The 22964-nt window shown below is 43.9% G+C and overlaps 1 protein-coding gene and 1 long non-coding RNA gene across 4 annotated transcripts; one reads left to right on the top strand and one right to left on the bottom strand.

The window, feature by feature from the left end:
* Positions 1-5927: 5927 nt before the first annotated feature.
* On the bottom strand, positions 5928-8284 carry LOC141574771 (uncharacterized). Its single transcript, XR_012501865.1, has 2 exons — positions 8000-8284; positions 5928-6126 (listed from the first exon to the last, which is right to left on the bottom strand). It is a non-coding gene; the product is annotated as an uncharacterized LOC141574771 (long non-coding RNA).
* SERTAD4 (SERTA domain containing 4) lies at positions 7048-18285 on the top strand. Of its 3 annotated transcripts, none has more exons than XM_074351885.1 (4): positions 7048-7376; positions 12353-12544; positions 13761-13876; positions 15767-18285. In XM_074351885.1, the coding sequence occupies exons 2-4, from the start codon at positions 12370-12372 to the stop codon at positions 16541-16543; spliced, it is 1068 nt and encodes a 355-aa protein (XP_074207986.1). In that variant the 5' UTR covers positions 7048-7376; positions 12353-12369; the 3' UTR covers positions 16544-18285. The 3 variants fall into 3 exon arrangements, with proteins under 3 accessions (XP_074207986.1, XP_074207989.1, XP_074207988.1); XM_074351888.1 differs by lacking the exon at positions 7048-7376 and adding an exon at positions 8519-11018; XM_074351887.1 differs by lacking the exon at positions 7048-7376 and adding an exon at positions 8519-11885.
* The last annotated feature ends 4679 nt before the right edge of the window (positions 18286-22964 follow it).

Below are 22964 nucleotides of genomic sequence, written 5' to 3'. Positions count from 1 at the left end.
ATATGGTGAGATTTATATTTAGGCTGAAGATTAGCAGGGGTACCCTGTGCTGGCTAGCCCAGCATCCTCCCACACACCCCTGCGTAGCCTCTCCCTGGCCCCGCCAAAATCTGGTCTGGATGACACATCGCACCTCTCTGTTCAGTCATTCATACTTCTGAACTAGTGCTCTGGTCCAGGGAGACCTATGTGTTTAGGTTTTTGGTTAAAGAAAAAACTGTACAGGCCCTTGCTCCCAAAGGAAGTTACAGAAAACGGGTGGGGAAATCTCCTAGGAAGAAAAAAAGGAAAATAAAACAGCAAAAGGTGATCTTTCCAGAAAGTATCCCATATCATCATTTCTCATGTATTTATTTATTATCTCAGTTCATACTGTAAAAAGTTTAAAGCCACCCAATACACACACACACACACTTTGAGCATTTTTTGCTCAAATCATTCTTCCTTCTGACAATAGCATTGCCATCTTTCCAAATGAGAAGATTTAAAGCTTAGAGTCAGCTGCGATCCATCCCATCCCTCACCCCTTGACCGCTCTGTGTGAGCTCTTGCCCTTAACCGTCATGGAGGGTTCCCCCTCCTCCTCTCTGGTTATCCAGGTCCCACCCAACTTCCCTGCTTCACATATAACCCATCTTCTCCCTGAAGACTTGGGGTGAATGTACTCCTGATTACCACACTCCTGTAGCTAATACAAGATTAACAGCATTAAAAGTATTTCACTAGACATGTTGTAATTGCAAAAAAATTTACCAAATATGTTAAAAGAATATCTCTTTACAAATAATTGGTATGTTTACTGTAAGCCATTCCTACTTATTCACTAATATAGGTGTCCCCAGAGGGTACCCTGAACAAGGGACCATATACGTTGTGTGATTTCCATTCAGAAATAATAATTATTGACTTGTATTCCATCTAAAATCGTGTCATTAATTATTAATTACTTTGATTAAAGTTTTTGTGGTGTTTAGGAGACTCCTATTAAAATACAAATATCCCTGAGAGAGATAACACTCTAAGCTCATTATCAGCAATTTACATCTTTTCAGGGATTTTCTCAAGAGTCTCTGATGAAATATCAAATCCCTTTCCACCTGTAATGGCACATCAGTGGGTTCAGTCACATGAAGATATAACCACAGGATATAACCACTTCTGAATTGTGATGTCAGGATAGTGAGGAAAGAGTGCCTGCTACCCCAAATCCACCTTTTAAATTTAAAGCCAAAAGGGCCTTAGTACACCAGTAAATACACATACCCCTGAAAGAGATCACACATTAAGCCGAAACATTATTTTCGCCTCTGACGAAATGCCTTTATCAGATTCTTGAAAGCGCTACCCAATCTCTTCGCTCTTAAATTCTCTGTAATGTCTCCAGTTACTTCACTAAGTCCTAAGACTCCAGCCTCAGTAGTTATTGAAATCATCCTACATGTTTACAATATGTTCTTTTTTTAATTGAAGTACCATCAGTTACAATATGTCAATTTCCGATGTGCAGCACCAGGTCCCAGTCATGCAGACACATACATATATTCGTTTTCATATTCTTTTTCATTAAAGGCTATTACAGGATTACAATATGTTCTTAAATTCTATCCTCAGCTAGACCAGAATAGTCAGATATCTGTCTCTTGGCCGTCTCCATCTGTCCTGTGAACATCTCATACTCAACAGAAGCAAGGCCAACACATTCTATTCCCTGCAAACTTGCCTCTTCTCATTTGTTGTGGCTTCACTTAACCACCTGGTAACTCAAGTAGAAACCTCAGAGTCACCTTTCACGTTTCCCTTCCCCGCAACAATCAATGATTCTGTCCTTAAGATTCCAACACTGCAATACCTTGTATCTGTCTCCTTGCTTCTGTGCAGGAGCCACCACTCTAACACACCCGCATTTCCCCTCCCCGGGCTGCTGAAACATGGCTCTGCACTGCCCATTACTCTTCCTAAAGCTGGGCTTTGATCGTGTCACCCTCCAATTCAAATCAGCATTGCTTACTAAATCAAAATCAAACTCATCTTGTTTTTCAATGTTTATTGTCATATGGCCTCATCTACCTTCTATTTTCACAGGCTTTTTTTTACCCCTCTAGTAAAACTGAAATACTCCCTGTTGTCTAAAGATGCCCCTTGCTTTCCAACCTGTGTGCCTCAAATGGTTCCTTCCACTTGAAATACTTTCCTCCATTTTTCATTTCCACCCATTGAGAAACTATCCTTCAAGGTCAACTTCAGATTTTGCTTTCTTAAATAAGCCTTTCTGGCACTCCTCACAACTGGGTGTGATCGATCCTACCATTGAACTCCCATAGCATCTACTGTGCCCTGAATTACTAAATAGTACCATTATGTCTATGGTTGTCTTATGCCAGTCACTATTTTGACAACTCCATAAGTCTAGGAACAGCATCTTACTCATCTCGACCCACCTGCAGTGGTGCCCAGCTCAGTGCTCGTAAATGCACATCATTATTGAAGTGTTTCTGAGCAGTTTTGAAGGAGGATGAGAAAGACAGTAGGGGAGTTCCTGGCTTCTGAAAGGATGGCTTTGGCAAGAAGTCCTGGAGAGCAACTTTACACCCTTTGTAATCTGAAGACAACAGCTTAAGACAAGCACCTTGGCAATGAATGGAAAGCATCACTGGTGGAAAGGAGGGCTGGCCCAAAGCACCAGCACCCACTTGGATGAAAACATGGTATTGGGGAATCTCAGGCAGGTAGGGCAGCATGAAATGATTTGGACGCTTGGGGATCTTGGGAGTGTTCAGGTCCTGGAATGCTGCAGGGCAGATAAGAGTACTGGGGCAGAGAATTCTAGAACAGATAAATGAGTTGGCGATAAGCAAACTGCCTGTGTCACCATTCTACACAAAGTAGCTCCATTGTAGCCTTGTTTGGATTTTGTACCTTTGTGAAACTGTCAGTCAATTCCTTGATCAGTCAACACATATTCATTGAGTGCTTTCAGTGTGCCAGGCACTGTACTAGGTCCTGGAGATACGGGGTGAATAAAAAAGACAGAAATTCCTGTCCTCATGGATCTTACTTCTTAGTGAGAAGAAATGTGATAAACAGAATAAATACATTTTAATAAAAACATATTTAAATATAAAATAAAAATATATTTCATAGAGCTTATTAGAAGGTCATTAATTCTCTGGATAAAAACAAAATAAGATATAGAGATGAAGTGTTAGAATTTTAAGCAGAGTGGCCAGGCTTTGATAAGAAGATGATATTTGAGCAAAGACTTGGAAGAGGTGGAGCACTGATCTGTGCATCTATCTGGGGAAAGCACATTCCAGACAGAGGGGAAAGGCAGTGCAAATGTCCTGAGGTGAGCACAGGCCCGACATACTGGAGGAATGGAAAGAATTGGAGGCAAGCACAGGCCTGACACACTGGAGCCAAAGTAGCTGGAAACAGAGTGAGGTCAGAGAAGTAAAGGGTGACTTCCAGCCTGTGTAAGCCACTGTAAGGATTTGGCTTTTATATTGAGTGAAATGGAGAGCCTTAGGAAGAGTCTTAGCAAAAACTGACATAATTAGCTGTTGAGTTGCGATTGAATGTAGAAAAGACAAAAGACTCGAGCAGGGAGACCAGTTAGGAGCTATTGCAGTATCCCAGGCAAGAGTGGCGATGGTGCCTTGGACCAGGGTGGTGGCAGTAGAGATAATGAGAAGTGATCAGAGTCTAGAAAAATGTTAAAGGTAGAGACTTAAGGATTTGAGGATGTATTAGATATAGGATGTAAAAGAAAAAAAAGTCAAGGATGACTCAAAGCTATAGTGTGATTTATTAACTGGAATAGTGATTATTAAGGGCAGTATAGTTAGGGGAGCAGAGACAATCGGGGGTTCAGTTTGGATCTGTAAATCTTGTGATGTCTATTAAGCATCTAAGTGGAGTCTGGAGATCAAGAGAAAGATCTTGACTGGAGATGTGAATTTTGGAGTCATCAGAATATAGACGGTATCCGAAGTCATGAGACTGAGTGATTTCCATAAGACAGTGGTTAAAAGGAAGAGATAAGGTTCAATGGCTGGACTTGAGGCACTGTAACTTTCAGAGGTCGTAGAGAGTCAGTAAAGGAAACTGAGAAGGAAGAACCAGTAAGGTGGGAGGCAAACCAGGTGTGTGTGTTGTCCTGGAAGCAAGATAAAAGATTTCAAGGAAGTGAGAGTGATCAACTTGGTCAAGTACTGCTTACAGGTCAAGAAAGATGAAACCCAAGAAAAGCCCTTTGGATTTAGCAATGCAAAAGGTCACTGGAGTCATTGACAATAACAGTTTCAGTGGAGTGATGGGATAAGAAAGGATTGAGAATGGGAGAAGAGGAATTGGAGAGATTTAATATTAGATACCTCTTTTGTTAAAAAAAAAAGATTGCTCTTTTAAAAAATGTCAGTAATTCAAACTTTTTATAACCCAATGGTTATAAAATGGGCACTGTGTCCACAGTAATCTAGACACGTCAGATTTTTACTTGGGAAATTCCCCTTTCAAATAACAAGTTTTTGTGAAATGGGTTTCAGCAGTTTTAAGTCTGGCATTCTCTGTGTTCACTAAAGAAAAACAATCACTGTCTTCAGTGAATTTGCAGCTCGAGATATTTTAAGTTTTATAATCAAACTTCTGTCTTGGAAATTCACACACACACATACACACATCCAAAAATGATGACATCATACCTCTCAGGTTGAATGTTGCGACTCATAAATTATATTCACTCATTCCAAATATTTCATTATTGATTTATAGTTAGTTCTTTTCCTGTGCCATAGCCACCACTTACTCACTTCAAATTTTTAAATGATGTTTCTCATTCCACGGACATTTGACTGCCTTCTCTACTTGTAGACATTAGTTCATGTTGTCAAGAGTTAAGCACTGAATCTCAGCAAACGTTAAACTCGAGATTAAAAGGAGGGCAGGGAAGGCTTTTGGTAAAACTTGCTAACCTAACATATCTGAACAGGATGGGGTCAAGTTCATACTCAGAACCACAAGGGTGCTGTGAAGTAGAATGATTTCATACTTGGGTTATGATGTCATTTTGTTGTAGCACTAAAGCCAAGAGTCCTCCCCACCCAAGGGCAATGCCAGTTTCCCAGAAGGCTCATTTCTCAGCACCAAGGCTCCAAAGATGCCAATGCAACCCATGCTGATACTTAGTCTCATGTTATTTCTCAATTTTATGCTTAATTTGCTCCTTTTGGCTTTATGTATTTTGACACAGCCAAGGGTATGTGGGGATTTCCCCATAGTCCTTTAAATGCTATAAAACTTTAATATAGGGAGATAAAAACAATAATAAGCCATGCCTCCAAGCCCTCACATTTAGCTCTTTATTTGAGTTAGACACTAACCAGTTTTAGACACTGATTTAGATTTTCAAGTACTTGCACTGCTTTTAAATGCCCTTGTGCCTTTCCTTACCCTTGGCCCCTACCCAAATAAAAACTGTATTCTACCCATAACCTGGCCATGCAACCCCCACTGATTGCACGAAATGGCATCTTTACAATTCTTAAATTATCATCATAATGGCCTGTATCATGCATGAGCCAATGCAATTTAATCTGGTTCCAAATAAAGCCAAGATGGATGCCCAATTCCCAATTTTAGGCATGCAACCCTGAAATGTCTTTTGGAAAAAATGAAATAGTGCTCCTGGAAGTCTGTTGAGTTAGTCTGTTTTCAGCATAATTGCCTCCTCTCAGCTTCCTAATACCCTTAAAACCTCTGAGAGTCTTTAATGTACAAAGTTCAACAAAAATACCTTCAAAGCAGATTAGTTCTAATTATGTTTAATATTTGTTTGCTGCTTTAGTGAATAAACTGCATTTGCTTAAAAAAAAAAAAAAAAAGAAATTCACTTAACTGCACGTCAGTCACCCAAATTTTAAACGTACCAATGAAATGGAAAACATTTATTACACAAATTTAATTACAATTCTAAGAAATAAACATGCAAATTAGATAGGGTTCAATTTGCAGATGCTAATCCTCATCCTTGATCTTGTTCCTTCCCTCCTTGATTTTCAGTCTGTGCCTCTTCTTGATTCCTAGGGAGCCAGGCAGCCAGAGGTTTGGTTTTTCACAGTCGGAGGATCACTGTTTTAAAGAAGTGTTATATTTAGCACATCTGGCATAGTAGCAGTAAACAAACATTATAGTCTTTGTAACACTTTTGTGCAGGTGCCTTCCCCCATTTTATTAGGTCTATGCCTTCCCAGCCTCTGCGTTCATTACACCTGAAATGACCCATCTCGACTATGGAGGGGGTCCCTAGACAGAAGTTATGAATTAATGTTTCAAAAAACAAACTCCACTTGAGCCCAATATAGAGGAAAATTACTATTTGCAAAATAATGTGATTCCGGGGCTTAAGTTACATTCTCTTGACCAAGGACAGCCTCCTTTATTACTTTTTTATTTCCTGGAGGTTTTCCCTGGAGGCTCCCCACCCAGAAAGAGTTGCCAATTCAAGTTGCAGTCGGACCAAGATTGCTTTTTTATACGAATACAGCTCCGGAGGGGAACGGGCGGGGGCGGGCGGCGAGGGGAGAATAACTGCTTGGTCCTGCAAAGACATCTGTTTCTCATCTCCGTTTGCTGTGGCAAAGGAGAAGAAAGTCTTTTGCAAAGGGTGGAAAAGGCACAGATTTTTTTTTTGTTTTTAATCACACGCACATACTACAACAACAACAGAAGTAAACCCAATTTAAAAAAAAAAAGAGAGAGAAGGCATCTCAGAAGGCTGCAGAGTGAATACGTTATTCGGCTGAAGCCGAGCCCCCGGGGCTAGGGCGGGAGCCTGGGAGCGCGTGGGGTCTGGGCTGCGGGCTGGAGCTCGGCCCGCGTGTCCCCGGGCACCGGGAGGGGAGGGGAGGAGGGGAGGGCGGGAAGGAGGGAAGGAGGCAGGGGGCGGGCTGGGGTGGGGGTGAGGGGAAGGCGCCCCGTGTGCTGCCTGAGGAGCGGCGGCGGCGGCGGCGGGAGCGGAGGGAGGGAGGGAGAGCGGGCGCGCTTGTCATGTTCCCTCTCTCACCCTGGGGGCATCCTGCAGAACCTCTCCTCGGAAATCCACGGGGAAATGGCAAACAGGATTGACGGGTTTCACACGCTCCTCGCTAGACAGAGCCGCTCATTACCATAACCGTCTGCAGCGACGGCGGCGCAGCGCCCCAGTCGCGGCGGCGGGACCTGCCGGGACCCTCGCCCGCCGCGCACCAGCGGCCACTGCCGACCGGGCCGCCGGGCCGGGACCCGCGCGAGTGTGCACCGGCGGCCGGGCTGGCGCCGAGCCTGGAGCGAGCCAGCAGCAGCTCGAGCGCCGCGGCCGCCGCCTCCCGGCTGACCCCGCGGTAAGAGCCGGGTTGGGCGCGGGCGGCGGGGGCGGAGAGGCCGGGCCGAGTGGAGGGCGACGGCCGGTCCCCTTCGGCGTCTGCTGGAGCGGACTGGCTCCTGCGCGCCCCCCGGGCCCCGGGGCGGCGTTGGGGTCACCAGGTGCACGCGTACCGACCGGAGCGGGACCGGGGGCGGCGTGGGGGCCGGGGCTCAGCTGGGCTCGGAGGCGGCGCGGGCTCTTCCTGGGGCTGGCGTGCTCCGCGGAGCCTTTCTCCGGGCGGGAACTGCCACCACTGCCGCCTCTAGGGCTGCTCCGGCTGCCGCCCGCGCGCACCGAGCCGAGTCTAGGGGCGGGTGGTGACCGCAGCTCGGTTGAGACCTCGGGGTCGTCAGTGGCCGCTTATACCCTCATCCTAGAGGACGAGGGTCAGTAGGAGGGATGACCCCAGGTCTGGACGTCGTGGCGCTTGGCAGGTGGGGAGGGAGGGATGGTGGATGTCAGGAGCGCGCGTTTGTCAGAAAAAGGAATAGCTGCAGGAGCTGACACCTTCTGTCCCCCCGCCACCTCCGCCCCCGCACCCTCCTCCCAGCCTGCCGAGCCGCGCTGCGGGCGGCGGCGGCTCCTCTGTCCTCAGCTCACCTCCCCGGCGGGCTCGGCTGCTGCCCGCCTGGTCCACGCCTCCGCCTCTCTCCTCCCTTCCTCCCCTCCCGCCTCCTCGGCCCTAGCAACTTTCCGGAGTGCCCGGCCGGGGCCGCAGAGGCGTGGGGAAAGGCGGCTCCGCGGCCGAGGGGGGCGCGGACAAGGCGGGCGCCTGCGGGAGGCACCGGCCGAGTCCTCATCGCCCGGGTCCAAGGGATGCGCAGGACGCTCCCGCAGCCGCGGGCTCTGAGTGGGTCTGGCTGGCGAGGGAGGGTGGGCAGGGCAGGCATCTGCTGCGGGCTGGAGCGCGGGCCGGGGCCAGCCTCGCCAGAGCCCTGCCAACCGCCGTGAGTCATTTCCTTGGAATCCTACCTTTGGTGTTTATTTCCCTTAGAAGGAAACTTGGTTAAAAAAAAAAAAGAAAAAGAAAAGAAAGAATAATCATAGCTCTTATTCTTCAGGAGAGGCGCACGGCTCCGGCACCGTGGAAAGACAACTTGCCTTTGTTCCCAGACACTTGGGGTGTTGTTTACTTTCTCCTGCGGCTGCGGGCCGGCAGGGCTCTGCCCGTTTCCCCCTAGAGGGACTCAGCACCGACCCCCCGGGGTGGGGTCTGGGTGGGAACCCGGACACGGTGGCTGCTGCCCGCCTGCAAGGGTTGGTCTCCAAACCTGGGACCCCAGTCTTGGGCCTGGGATGAGGACACCTGGCGCTCTGTTTCGGACGCCCGAACACCTCCCCCACCCCCTCTCCGGTTCAGCATCTGCATTCCCAGCCCCAGTACCCGACCTAAAGCTCTTGGCCTTTTGGAGCTGCCGCCGAGAAATGTTATTTCCCAGGGCAGACAGGTGTACTGCAGGGACTGGTAGAAAAGCAGCATCTGTCTATTTAGAAAGGTTGAAGGATTTTATTCCTCCCACCCAGCTGCTTCCACCACCACCATGAGCTGTTGAGACCTTATTAGGGACAGTGGCAGGTCAAGGGCTTGATTCCACCTGGGCAGGACATCCAAGACCGGTAGCATCAAAGGTGTATTGAAAATATCAGCCCTTTACTTCCCTGCTTTTCAGTATTAGAATCAGACCTCTAATTGCTATAATGCTCTTAATAAAATGTTTTCCAATGGTAGATGAGGGGAGGGGTGAGCAGAGAATGACCAGGACCCCCTGTTAGATAGGAAGTACCACTGAATCTGCAGCTACCCTGTTCTGTGTGCCAGCCACTCCTATTAGCATCATAATGGCTCAAAAGGAAAGAAGCAGCCCAAATCATCTGGAAAAACCAAATTGTATAGAAATGCCTAGTGACTTTACTGTGAACATTGGCTGGAAAGGTTGACATTTTAGCCCTTGGCCTCCCAGGAATGCTTGAGGTGTCATTCTACTACATTCCCTTGGCTTACAAAACAGTCCTGCAGGAGCCTGAGGATAAAAGGATAGGGCCTTTTTATTTTTTAGATTTTAAACCCTTGTGTAGACAGAACATATTTTAACACCCTTCTTTTGAATCCACTCACCTCTGACGTGAAAAAAAAAAATTTGCCATACATATATACCTTTGTGACTCTATTTAGTACTAACAGCACATAAATTTGTGGACTTCAACTTCTGAACTCAGTAGCAGAATTACAATATAAATCTCATCCTACTGAGAAAAAAATGACAATTTGTATGTGTATGCATAATACAAATAAAGAATCATGTGAAACATTGGTGCTTAGCGCCGCATACTCAGTTCTTCATGAACATTAAACTTCCCTTCTTAATTTGTTAACGTCCCAGTATATGTTCTAAATAGACTAGGAAGACTCAAATTGCAAAATCTCCTCCCCGGTCCCAAATAATCCCAACTCATTTATATTTTATTCAGACTTACATGAATCACTTGTGGAACTCAGCCTTACAAAACTCAACCTCTCCAGTTTTGGATTTTGTGTGTAAAGGTTCCCAGTTGAAAAAAAGAAAAACTTACTGAAACTACATATCATAAAGGAAAGAAATAGCCAAGATAAAAACTATGATGCCATGCTTCAAGTTCAAATGCATAAATAATAGTAGAATTTCATGTGCCGGAAACAATACTAACAAATGAAAACACTGAAATCCTTAACAACCCAAAAACTACAACGATACGTCATTAAAATATAAACAAACTCTTAACATAAAACAGTGCAAGGCCCATATAATGTCCTGTTAAATAAAGGTAATTGCTGCTTGGGGCCTGCAAATGCTTCAGTGTCTTAAGGAGTATGGATTTGTCAACCTGCTTTGGTTTATTTGTAATGAAAGTTCCATGTAGGCAAAAAACTTGGATCTTATGCCCAGCATCCAGCACAAAAGGGAGTGTAAATTTCAAGCAAGAAAATGCTGTTGCAGTCAGTAAGAGGGCTACTGGCTCTGAGAAAAAGAGCGTATCATTCGTACGCTCCAGGCAGTAGCACCTCCTGATAAAGTTGTCTCTTAGAATAGGTTAAGAAATTGGACCATTTTATGAGAGTCTCCCAGCGAATAAATTATCATGAGGTTTGACACCTTGTTTGGATGCTGAGTTGGAGGGGTGAAAGAATGGCTTAGTTTGTGAAATCAGTGTAGTCTAAATTTCTTGATTGATGACCCAAAGAGCAAAGTAAATGGCCTGTTCCACCATTTCTTGTTAGAGAATTAATCGAACCTTTTTTTCTCTTGTAATAAGGTTTTCTAATAAGTCCTTGCTGCTGCCTCTTTGGGGGGCATTTTTTTGAAAGAAAGGGAGTATGTGGTTTAACAGTCCAAATCAGCTGGGTCCTAATTCCAGCCACTGACCTAGACTTGTCCCCTGTCTGTCAGAAGGCCTGGCTCCCTTCTTCAGTGAGGCTGGGACAGAATTTGGGGTCTCGGAGAGAAGCCTGGTTGACGGATGGAGTCGTTGCTGCCATGAGCTGCTCTGTTAGCCAGGAGGACGTTGCCACTTAATGAAGCTATTTCCCCTTCCCCTGGTGCCTTTCCTCCTTTTACCTGGAAGTGGACCCTTGTTATAACATGTAGGTAATAACAGTCTCCCACGAGACAATAGTCGATGCGCCCTTTCCCCAAAACATTACAAGCTGTATAATTTGGATCAAAAAGCAAGAACTAGACCCTTAGTGTCTGTTTGAAAGGCAATCAATCTGCAAGAAAGCAGGCCTGACATCACTCTTTGTGACAGTTCTTGAAACAGCAGAGGTCTGGGTCTCGTAAAAGAACTGGTGGTTAATAAGGCACCAAGGCAGCTTGGCTGTCACCACTGATCTATGGCCCCAGGAGGTCTTTTTGCTGTAGACCCTCTTCTTCCTGGCACTCACTCCTGAGCCTACCTTGAGCCCTACTTAGGACCAGGTGAAGACCCTGAGCCCCCATGGAAATGGCCCCCACCACCTGAGGTGTGGAAGAGCCCAGGGTGCATCTCTGAGCAGAAAGGCCCCCAGTCTCCCCACAGGCTCCAGGAAAGGGCGGGAACTGGACAGAAGGGCCGTGGTGTGTTGCCTCCTGGAAAGTTTCTGCCTTGTGTCTGGGCTTTGCAGTGTACAGTTGTCGGCTGCCTCTGGCCCTGAAGCCCTGGCTCCTGTTTAATATTCTGCCTGCTCCGTGGATGTTGTGCTTGGCTCCTGTGGGACTGCAACTCACGGCTTGAAACTGGAGCCAATTTTCTGTCTTCATCTCTCAGTGTTTTGACTGGAGGCAGATCCAGTTCAGGCCGATCAGGGCTGGTGGAAACAACTACCAAGTGTGTCTCTGTCTGCTCCGCTTTGGGGGAAGAAAGTGGCGGGAGCCCCAGAATGTTGTAGAGGAGCCGGCCCTGCAGAAAGAGAGGAAGAGGGGGCAGCGGGCAGCGGAACAGACTGAACCTGAGAGCATCAGTAGGGATTACGGTGAAGATTTCTGCCTCGCCCATCCTTTTCTTTGATTGATTAGCGGATTTCATCAAAGGAGACTCTCGGGGGATTGACTAGAAAATTGATTTTGCCTTATTAATAGAAAGGAAGCAGCAAGGGTTTTGGCCTTGCCTCTTAGCGGTACATTTTCTGCAGGGAAGGTCAGAAGGAAAATGTGTTTAGGAGGCAAAGCAGCTGTCTGGAAGAGGGCTGAGGGGAATCTGAGAACAATAAGAAATGGAGTTTTAAAGATCCGCCCATGTTCAGATTGCTGAACACAGAGGCTGAGCTAATAGCAGCAAGAGAGTTGGCTGAGGTTTTCTTTGAAAAAATAATAAAATGTTTCAGGGTGAAGGGGAGGACCGAGAAGTGTAAGTTTCCCAAAGCAAAGGAAGGAAGATGCCAAGGCCATCCCCTGACTGGCCCTTGATTAGGGCTGTTTTCTTTTTTTTTTTTTTTTCCAGATCTGAGGCTGTCAGAGATGACTCTGGTTCTGTCCATGAATAGATTCTGCGAGCCCATTGTCTCGGAAGGAGCTGCAGAAATTGCCGGGTACCAGACACTATGGGAGGCTGACAGCTACGGAGGCCCGAGCCCCCCAGGGCCAGCACAGGCTCCTCTGCAGGGAGACCGGGGAGCTGGTCCCCCGCTGCCAGGTACTCCCCTTGACCTTCCCTTGCTGCCCTCTGCGGCCTGACTGGTGGGCAGGGGTGGTGTCTGGGGATGCCTTTCTGAGCAGAGAGAGCTCGTGTTCCAGGGACTTCCCAGGCTGCCTGTGCACCTCTCCTAAGAGCCCAACACTCCAGGGAGAGGACCATGGGTGATGGTTAATTGCATTCAAACTGGAGTTTCCATGTGCTACTGCTTTAGGTAAAAGTCACACATCTGTATTTTTAAGAGAACCAAACAAGGTTTTGAAACTCTTAAGTCTGGGTTTCAGTTGTCTATGCTCTGGAACTGTGTGGTTCTCTCAGAGTAGCCCTGGTGGGCTTGACAATGAAATCTTTATCCCATGGGACATAAAGGAATCTGCACTTTGGGCCCGGCAGCTATGTGACTCTTCTTTTTATTAAACACACAATTGGCTTTGGTATTAGAGGGAAAAAAAATGTTTTGAGCCCAGAAAATAGAAATATTTTCTTCCTGATTCTTTATTCTTATACTTTAAGGTGAGTTCCTTTGGATTTTTGTGTAGTCCTAGTGACTGGGGAAAAAAAAAACCTAAAATGTAAAACAAATACTTACTGAAATCTGATTTGCTGAAAAGGATTAAAAGCTTGATCTTTAAAAATTAGACCCTACTTTTACTCATGGCTGGTACATTTTTGAGAGCAGAAAGGACTTTTGCTACTTCAAGTTTTAATTTTCAATTTAAAAATTTTTGGATTTCATATTTTGAAAGAAGGAATATGATAACTCCAATGTGCAGATAATCATTTGTTTACTCACCTCAAGCCAATAACATTTAAAAGTTGTTTGGTTATTAGTGCTTACTGTTAAAGATGTATACATTTGAACAGTGGTGTTATATTATCATGGATTTAAACACTTTGAAAAAATATTAATGTTATTCTGTAGTTATTACACTATTCCCCTTTATGAATTTTGCTGTTTGCCTGTGCATAGAATTAAGAGTGTGAATAATTAGCAAATGCTGAAATATGTCATTTTCCTCTGTAATTGTCTAGAAATCTTTGCCTGGCCTGGGTCACAGGGTTCCTTGTGATAGCAACTATTAAGACAAATGTTTAATCATCACATGTACAGACAAATACGTAGCCAAGTTATCTTCTAGAGGGAAAGGAAAGTATTTTGTTTGGAGAACCTCTGGCAAACCGCATGTCATTTGTCATATCTGATTTATTACCACAGGAGCACATTACAGGGGAATTTCAAATCCTATAACAACATCCAAGATCACATACTTTAAGAGGAAGTATGTGGAAGAAGAGGATTTTCACCCACCACTCAGCAGCTGTAGCCATAAAGTATGTTTTTTTAATAGTCATTATTTTTATTAAGAGTTTAAGATACTTAGTAACAGTTCCTTGATCCATTTCCAGAAATTAAATTGTTCCACCCAAGCAATGAAAATGAGCCACTTCTCAGCAGAGCCATATTAATCGTCACTTTTTTGGGTCCTGTGTTATTTTTCACAAGTATTTGAAGACAGAGTCAGCAAGAGCGCCTCTGCCCAGAAATAACAAAATTATATAATCCAAGGAACACGTTTTTACGAATGATTTCATTTTTCCCAAGTTGCATTAAGGGTCACGGTGATGCGTGCTTTCATGTGGTGCGGTAACACACTTGTTCTTTCCTGACCTGCTCCCGGTCCCTGAGCTCGAGCGTCCGTGGCCAACGCCACTTCTGTGCGTGCCCACGCTGGGTGGTTACCAAGGGCTTTTCCTGACCTCACAGGGGTGGACTCACCATCCCTTGAATGTGTGCATGAAATAGAAACATGCATTTTATGGTGCATTCATTACATATGTTTAGTTTGTTAAAATATATAATTCATTCCCAAGAAAAGACCAAAGCTACCTTTTTGGCACATATAAGAAGGAAATAACAGGACCGGGAAAGTGCAGAGAACTGTGAAACTGGCTATCCTAAGCTTTTGAAATACCAGTTCCTTTTCCTTAGGATAACCTTCTTTCAAACACTATCTGCTAATTCAATCAAGGAGAGGATGACCCAGACCACAGTTGTTTGAAATGCAGAAGAGAGTTTTAATTTTTTTAATTTGCCTTTCTCTCTGTCTCCTCTTACTCCCTCCCCCCCACCCCCATCCTTTAGATGTTGCTTTGACCCTGCTCATAAAAAGACATCAGCATGCATTGGCAGGTGCTGGGGCTTTTCCCTGTGTGTGTAGCTCCTTCCTTTGGTCAGCTGGGGCTGGTTTAGTTTACAGCTCCTCCGGTTTGGCTTTTTTTTTTTTTTTTTTTTTTTTTTAATGACCTGGAAGATCTGGCCCCCATGCCCCAAGCATTTTATTTCCTTTTCAGTTTCTGTGCTGTGGTTACAGCAGTTTTCCAAATTGCCGCTTTGGATTTGTACCAGGCATCACACAGTGATGGTAGCACATGGCTCAGGAGCAAGTCCTCTGGTCCCCTCCCTGTGTCTCTTCTCCTGCCCAGCCCCAGAAGAAAGCCTCCTTTGGCCCTTCAACTGACAGATTCTTTTAGGGTTTGAGCCTTGTTAATTAGTCGTGTCCCCCAGTCAAGCAAAGATAACTGCAAGAGGGAAACCCAGAGGGACAGGACTGAAAGCTAAATCTCATGCTCCTTGATGGCTAGGCCAGGGTTTGAAGATACTTAATGACCTGCATCTTTTTAAAAACATTGATTGGCATATAACATATGAGTGTATGTGTCTATGAGTGTGTATTTGCATATGCACCCATTCAAGTGTCAAAAGAGTCCAGCTTGATGAATTTCACAGTGTGAAATAACCATGTAACTAGCATCCAGATAAAGACACAACATAACCAGCAATCCAGAACCTCTTTTTGTGTCCCCTTCTAGTCACTACCCCTCTGCCTTCCAAAGAACCCACTCTTCCTGACTTCTAACAGCATAGATTAGTTTTGTGTGTTTCCACATCCCCTTCTCTGCACTGTGAAAAAGGGAACACCCTGACCTGTCCCTACTGGGGTCTGCATTGTGGCTGGATTCCCAGGTGCTTGACATCAACAGTGAGTCTGCTGGGAAGGAGGGACATTAGCCCCACCAGGGACAGCATCTCTAAATGGATCGGGGGGAAACAAGACCACAACATTCCCAGACCCAGAAACTGCCGAGAGAAAATATGTGCTGTGATGATATTTGAATATAGTCCATTTCCTAAGCTCTCTCTTCCTTTTTTGATTTTTTTAGACCATCTCAATTTTTGAGGAACGAGCCCACATCCTTTATATGTCCTTAGAAAAGCTAAAGTTTATCGATGATCCTGAAGTGTACCTCCGAAGATCTGTCCTTATAAACAATTTGATGAAAAGGATCCATGGAGAAATTATCATGCAGAATAACTGGTGCTTTCCCGCCTGCTCTTTCAATGGCCCCTCGGCCCAGGAGTGGTTCATGGCTCAAGACTGTCCTTACCGAAAACGACCTCGGATGGCCAAAGAGGAGTGTGAAAAGTTTCACGCCTGCTGCTTTTACCAAGAATGTGGTGGTCACTACCTAAATTTACCCCTTTCTGTCAATGCTAATGTCGGAAGTGCCTCCACCACGGCCTCCTCTTCCTCCTCCTCCTCTGCCTCCTCGTCTTCCTCTTCCTCTCCCCCTCTGCCTTTACCGAGTTGTTCCCACCAGGTGGATTTCGATGTAGGGAGTGCACCTATTTACAAGGGTGATGGCCAGATACCTGCCAGTGAAATCTTTGTCACTAATGTCAGGTCACTTGGTGTTCAGGAAAAGGCCAAATTAAATGATGAGAAAGCAAGTAATGACACCAACAGGGATGGTGGCCCCCTACGCCATGAACCTGTGGGAAATGACCTTGATTTTGAGTGCAAAGGCCAATTTTATGATTATTTTGAGACTGAATATAATGAAAAAAACAATGTAAGTGAGTCTTGGAAAAAGTCCTTAAGGAAAAAGGAGCCTTCACCAAGTAACAAACTGTGCTGCAACAAAGGAAGTAAAATATGAGCCATCTTCTCACCGAAACTTTGAAGCATGCACAGCATGATCAATTAGCTCCCATAAATTTTATTTTGAATGGATTTTATAGTTTTGTACAACTGATACAATTATGCCATGAACATGCCGTGTCGTTTTAATGCCTGGAGAGCAGATTGCATAAAACATCTGTATAGTAGGCATCAGCGAGCTACTTATAAATGTGGTGATGTTACCGAGAAAACAGTTGACTTCATGCTTAAAAGTATATGTTAGTTTTCTTACAGAAAAGATCCGTAGATTAGACTGGGGGCTGATGTGCCCTTGTGATATTTCCACTACCCCCAAGGAGCCTGTCACTAGCGAAGAAACTTCCACATGTTTGCCAATTAATTAGGTAGTTATTTGGTAAGCAAATCAATATAACCAGCAAAGGATGTCTTGCTTCTTCTATATGATACAGTATTTTTTTCTGAATAAAAGACTGAAGACAGGGAACTAGATGAAATGGCTTCATGGTGCCGTTAAGTATTTGGATTCATCAGTCATGTGTGACAGATGAAAGTAGGATAGGACGGAATGAAACACACCTATCCAGGGGCAGTGACCAACAATCGAGTAGAGGGTAATCCCTGCAAGTCCCCGGCTTGCCCGTGATGGGTGATGAGGCTTTTAGAGAGGTATGATACAGGGCGATTTTTGGTGCCTTACTTTATCTTAATTTTTGCCAATGTGAAAATTAAGGATAAATCAGAGTACAGCAGGGATTTAACAAACAGGAAAAAAAAAAACACACACATACACACAGGGTGGACCTTCGAACAATTGCGTTCAACTTTTGATTCGACATCTCTATTCTTCCTTTATTTTTGATGCCCAGTTGCTTTTGGATTTGGCATTTTTGGAAAGGGATGGAGGAAACGATGGAGCTGTTAGAAACCAGCACTAGCTGCTCGAGCTTTTCTGTGGCAACGGTCTGTTGCTGGGGTTTGGGTTTTTTGGGTTTTGGGTTGTTTTGTTTTGTTTTCTTGTCCAATGAAGTTCATGAACCAGTGGCATGCGTTATACTTTAATCTGTTTTGCATTATTTCACTCGTTTAGATTATAAAAGCATGTGGTTTTTTATATATGACTTTTGCTGTTGATTAAGAAGCACAATGTTAATAAATGATGTGGTGATCAATAAGGTTTTATCTTAAAGAATGTAAAGATTTTAGTTTGGGGAAAGTTATTTTGGAGAAATGGGACTCGGTCGGCAAAAGCTACTGTGTATTTGGTCAACATTTTTCTCAATCATGTCTTTAATTTGTACATTTGAAAGAGTGTTCAGAGTGCCCCTCTGACCATCCTTCCTTCCACGCCAACCAGTTCCTCCTGCTAAACTGTATTCCCATTTCCAAGGTTACTCACTGACTCGGGCCTCCTTACACAATTCTTCATGGGAACCAAATGCCAAACTGAGGAAATAAGTAAGTCCTCCCAGTTTCTCCAAGATAAAGCTTTTTTTATTATTGCTATTAATATTAAATATAGGTCTCATTCATACAGTGTATGAGTAGGATCATCATTTGGACAATGTCCACAAGGACCAATTTTTAAAACATGTTCTTGTGTTATGGCTAAATAGTCTAGTAATGTTTTGTCCTTTATTTTCAATATTTGATAAACATTTGATGTTGAAAACTTAGATGATAGATGCCTGTATATGATTGTGTTGTTGTAATAAAGTGAGGTTTTTCTTGATATATATTTATTAAAATGATGAAAATTCATTGAGATTTCCTATTGTAATGATTATCGGCTATGTTTCTCATTTCCATTGCTCTTTCTCCTTTAAAAAACTCAGAATGTGTAGAAACTATGGTGGGCTGTGGCCACACAGGAGTTTAAAAAAAATTTTTTAAAGAGTACTTTGAGAGGCCCACCTAACAGGTGTTTTAGGATGGTCCTAGTTTGTCAGTTTACATTTCTGTTGATTAAGAGTACAGTGTTAATAAATGATGTGGTTGCTGATTGATAAGGTTTTATCTTAAAGGATCTGAAGATTTTCGTTTTTGTAAAGTTTCTGAGAAAAACAGCGTAACGCGAAGCCATAAATACCAAATCCTAGCTGATTCCTTTAATGAGATGTCAAATTGTCAAGAAGATGACCCACATGTAAATGGTTAGAGCAGCTAGAGATTACTTCTAGTAATGCTCGGTGCAATTCTGTATTATTGTCATTCTTAGAGGCTAATATTTCATTGGATAAAAAGGGAAAGCTAGTAGGAAGCTAATTCATTTGTCAAAAATAGCATTCTTATACTGAGCATAATATATCATGGAGATTTAAATATGAAAGAAGGGACTTGGGCTTTTAAGCCCCCAGCATTACCAGATGATGGTGGACAAAGCTGTGAAGTGAGTTGATTTTCCGCAGGGCTCACCTGAGCCGCGGACTCACGCATCTGCTTAGCAGAACCCACTAGCGCTTCTTTGCAGGATGAAGGGTGCCTTTGAGTCCAGCAGCATTAAAATTTCTAATATTTAGTAACCAAATTTTTTGTTTTTAGGACATTTCCAGCATATTTAAAGGAATACTTTTTCCTTCACGAAAAAATAATCCCTAAACACCCATCCAGGTAACAAAAATGTTCCTGTTATTGGTATGATAATGTTAGGGCCTCCTATGTGCCTACTTTGTGATTTCTACTCAAGAGATATTAAATCAGATTTTCCAGCGTAGTCAAAGCTCCCCTTCGTAATAACTTAAATCTGTTGATTGGGTTCTATAGTTACACCTGCAGAGATGGGACCAGCTAAGACCCTCCCCCCTCCACACCACACTGCTGCCTCTCCGCCTGGAAGTGGTGGCTGCACTTTGCTTTAAGGAAAACCTCATATGGCAGAATCCAGCTTTTTAAAAGTTAAATGAGGGGAAATCTTCACTTAGGAAAATGGCCCAGCTCCCCAAGAGTGCCTTTAATTGCCACTCCCCTAGGCATCTAGGTGCCTGTCTTTAGTCCAATTGCCTCTGGTCCTTCCTCTCTAAAAGTGGGCGATTTGTAGAAGATAGCCGGGCAAAGGCGCTTTGAAAGGCCAAAGGAATCATCATCATACACTTCCACTTTTAAAATCCTATTATTCTAAAGTTCATCTTGAAGGGGTCCTGGGGACAGGACTGTAGGGACAGGGACCTGGGAGGAAGGCAGGAAAAACTTAAAACTGGTGGAAGTGACTATATGAGAACAATTAGATGGGGAGGGTATAGTTCAAGTGGTAGAGCACATGCTTAGCATGCATGAGGTCCTGGGTTCAATCCCCGGTACTTCCTCCAAGAATAAACAAACAAACCTAATTACCTCTCCCCACCAAAAACATTAATAAAAATTAAAGAGTTCAAATATTTTTTAAAAAATCAATAATTAGGGTAAAGCAATTCAGCCTGATCTTCGAAGACAATAGAAATTTGGGGCATTACACGTGCTACTTTTTTAAATGCAGAAGCAAGTGAATGAAGGTGTTTGCTTTCTGAGCTCATAGATAACTCCAGGAAAGCCTGGTTCTCCATCCCTCCAAACATGGGCTTGTATTACAGCTTCCCTTGAGTACTTCCTTTCTGTGTATCAAGAGGAGAGCCAAGAACTTGCAGAAGGCACGGGTGTTAAGAGGTGTCAGCCTCACAGTGAGTATCAGACAGGGATATGAGCGTTGTTTTGTGATGCAGCTAAGCTTTTATATCCTTCAAACGAATTGTGAGCTGGAAACAGTTTTTAAAAATAATTAGTTGTTCAAATCCATTTTTATGACAGTCCCTGAAGTTTGCAGTCATCGCATTTGTAGTGAAATCACATCCCTGCCAGTTTTGCGAGGCCTTTTCAAAAACAAGGATTCAGCATGACATTAATAATGATGGTTTAAACTAGATGCAGAACTGTCCCATGAAGAGAAAAATGAAATCAATATTTAAATACTAAAAGAGACAATGTACGTTTTTCTAGTCATTCATTTTAAGATTGTTGTGTTTTGATTCTGTGATTTAATAAATGCATGAAGGATCTTTTAAGTTAACTACGCGATGCCTCTATTGCTTTCTTAGACTTATAGTATAGTGAATAAGCAAGGTATGATTCCCTCGCATGGCTCAGACATCTCCATTTAATGTGATGTAGCTACATGACCTAGGGTGAAACAGTTACTAGTTTGGAGATTGTTTCCAGCCCTGTGTGCATGCCATAGTGTAGCTGGGAGAATTCGCTTTAGGAAAAAGACTTGCAAAGATGTAAGTTATGAACACTTGAATCTCGCATCCTGCCGTAAAGTGCATCAGCAAGTAAGTTTAATAAAACATGCTGTTTAAAATAGTCTGTAATTTCCTGTTTCTGCATTTCCTTTCAGTATCTGTGACAGGCTGAAGAACGATGACTAAACGAAGGGAATTTACACAAGCTAGTCTGGTGTTGTTTGCAAACCATCGCCATGAGCTTCGTCTTCTCTGGTAAACAATTCCCTGGTGGGCTGTCTAAGGCTGTTTTTTTTTTTTTTTCCCTTGGTGTTGGTCCAATTTGTTAATTTTGAAAGTGCAAACTACTCATTCACAGCCTGGAAACACCTGCTTTTGACCACAGTGAAACTGATGGCATGGATGGAGATGAATTAGTCATTTCTCATGAAATTTCCCGTGTTACTCAACCCCATTTGAGGGAACTGTTCCCTTGATTGAAAATGATGAAATTTTCTAAAATGCCCTATCTTGGGAGGAGAACACACACAGAAAAGAACTTGCAGAGACAGAAGTTGTGATCTTGCTTCCTGCTGAGATCCCGAGACAGTGGGCAAATGGCAGAACTTTGGGGAGAGGAGGATGGCCTTCAGCAGACATTGTCTCCATCCAGGACCTTCCACAGGAGAGGCTGAGTCCAGGCCTTAGTATGTGATCCTCCACTACCCCCTCTGATTGGTCAGCTCACACATGAACCCAACCAGGATACTTCTAGACGTGATGCTTTTCTGCAGATGTCTTCTGAGGGCCTTGCAATGAGCTAAGTTCAGATGTGATGTAACCCTTGTATCCTGGCAGTCAGGGAGTGAACAGGTCGCTCAGAAATGCACCTGGCATAGCACTCAGGCATCTATACCATCCTCAAAACTCCCACAAGCCCTGTGTGTGTGATAAGGAAAAGATGGAGAATGACAGGCTGCAAGGCAAGGGATTTCAGCAAAAGACTGGGGAGTTGTTCTCTGATTGAATGGAGAGGAAAAAGTCTGACATCCAGCACTCCACGTTGAATGGGGAGTGCATTCACTTTCTTTAAGGAGAAGTCTAAAGATTAAAAAGGAAAGCAGGCAGATTTGTTGTTGTTGTTGTTCAAACCTCTTTATGAAGACAGGAAAAACCATTTCAGGGGCTAAAGGATTTCCTTTATGTGTGTGTTTTTTTTTTGTTTGTTTTCTTTTTTTCCAGGAAGAGAGTAATGGCTTGTCTGTCCTTTCTGGGAGCTGGGAGGGTTTCTCATTGTTGTTCTCCAGCTCCTTAGATGCTGTGCTTTTCAATAAACACGCCAAATTGTCTTTGTGACTAGGTATCGGCATTGGCTTATCTCTCCTTTTCAGTTGAGGTGCAGTGGTTGTGGGTTTCTTGTGAGACTGGAATATAGCAGAGGGTTAAGAGTGTTGGATTGGGAGTCAGACTCCCTGAATACAAATTCCAGCTCTGCCACTGTGGCTGTGCAACCTTGGCCTTGGCCAGCAAGGCCCTTTACTTCCTAGTGCCTCAGTTTCCTTGTCTGTAAACTGCCATGGGGTGGCATGCTGTACCACCTTGTGAGGTTGTCAGGATTAAAGACTTTAATATCGAGGAAGTGGCTCGATGTTGCCTGGGTGCACATTATGGGTGTGAAATAACAGTGAGCCTCCAGGACTTCTCCACTAATGTCCCTGGACGCCCTGAAGGCTGGAGCTGATGGTACCAGATCCTCTTTGTGGAAAGTGTTCAGCCTCCTGGGTTCTGTACAGCAAGTTTGAAATTAAATAGGGAGATGGTGTCAAACCTGGGGTCCCAGGATCCTTAGACAGCTATGAAAGTAGTCATTGGAGTTCTTGAGATGTTTTTAATATTTCAAAGCTTATTGGAGATCATAAAATTTCCTGAAAGCAGTTACCGAGACTAACCCCTGTCAGATTTCTTTACCTTTGGCTGGAATTAAATGAGCTCTGGGTTAACACAGTTAGCTCAAACTGAGATGAAACTGACTGGGAGAATGAAGGCATTACCCTTAATAAATACAATTTATTTTGTGGATAGACTCTTTCAGAACATTGTCTAGGTGAAAGGAATAAGAGGTGTCCTTTACAAGTGAAAAGATTAAAAACCTCTGAGTAACCTCTGACTCATCCCCAGGATTTGCCAAAGTTCAAGTTTATTCAATGACTGTATTGAATGATTCCCTTAGACCTAGTTTTCACTCAGAAA

The sequence above is a fragment of the Camelus bactrianus genome, chromosome 23 (genome assembly GCF_048773025.1).
Source record: "Camelus bactrianus isolate YW-2024 breed Bactrian camel chromosome 23, ASM4877302v1, whole genome shotgun sequence".
In the NCBI taxonomy this organism is placed as follows: Eukaryota; Metazoa; Chordata; class Mammalia; order Artiodactyla; family Camelidae; genus Camelus; species Camelus bactrianus.
This window is presented reverse-complemented; position numbering and strand designations above follow the sequence as displayed.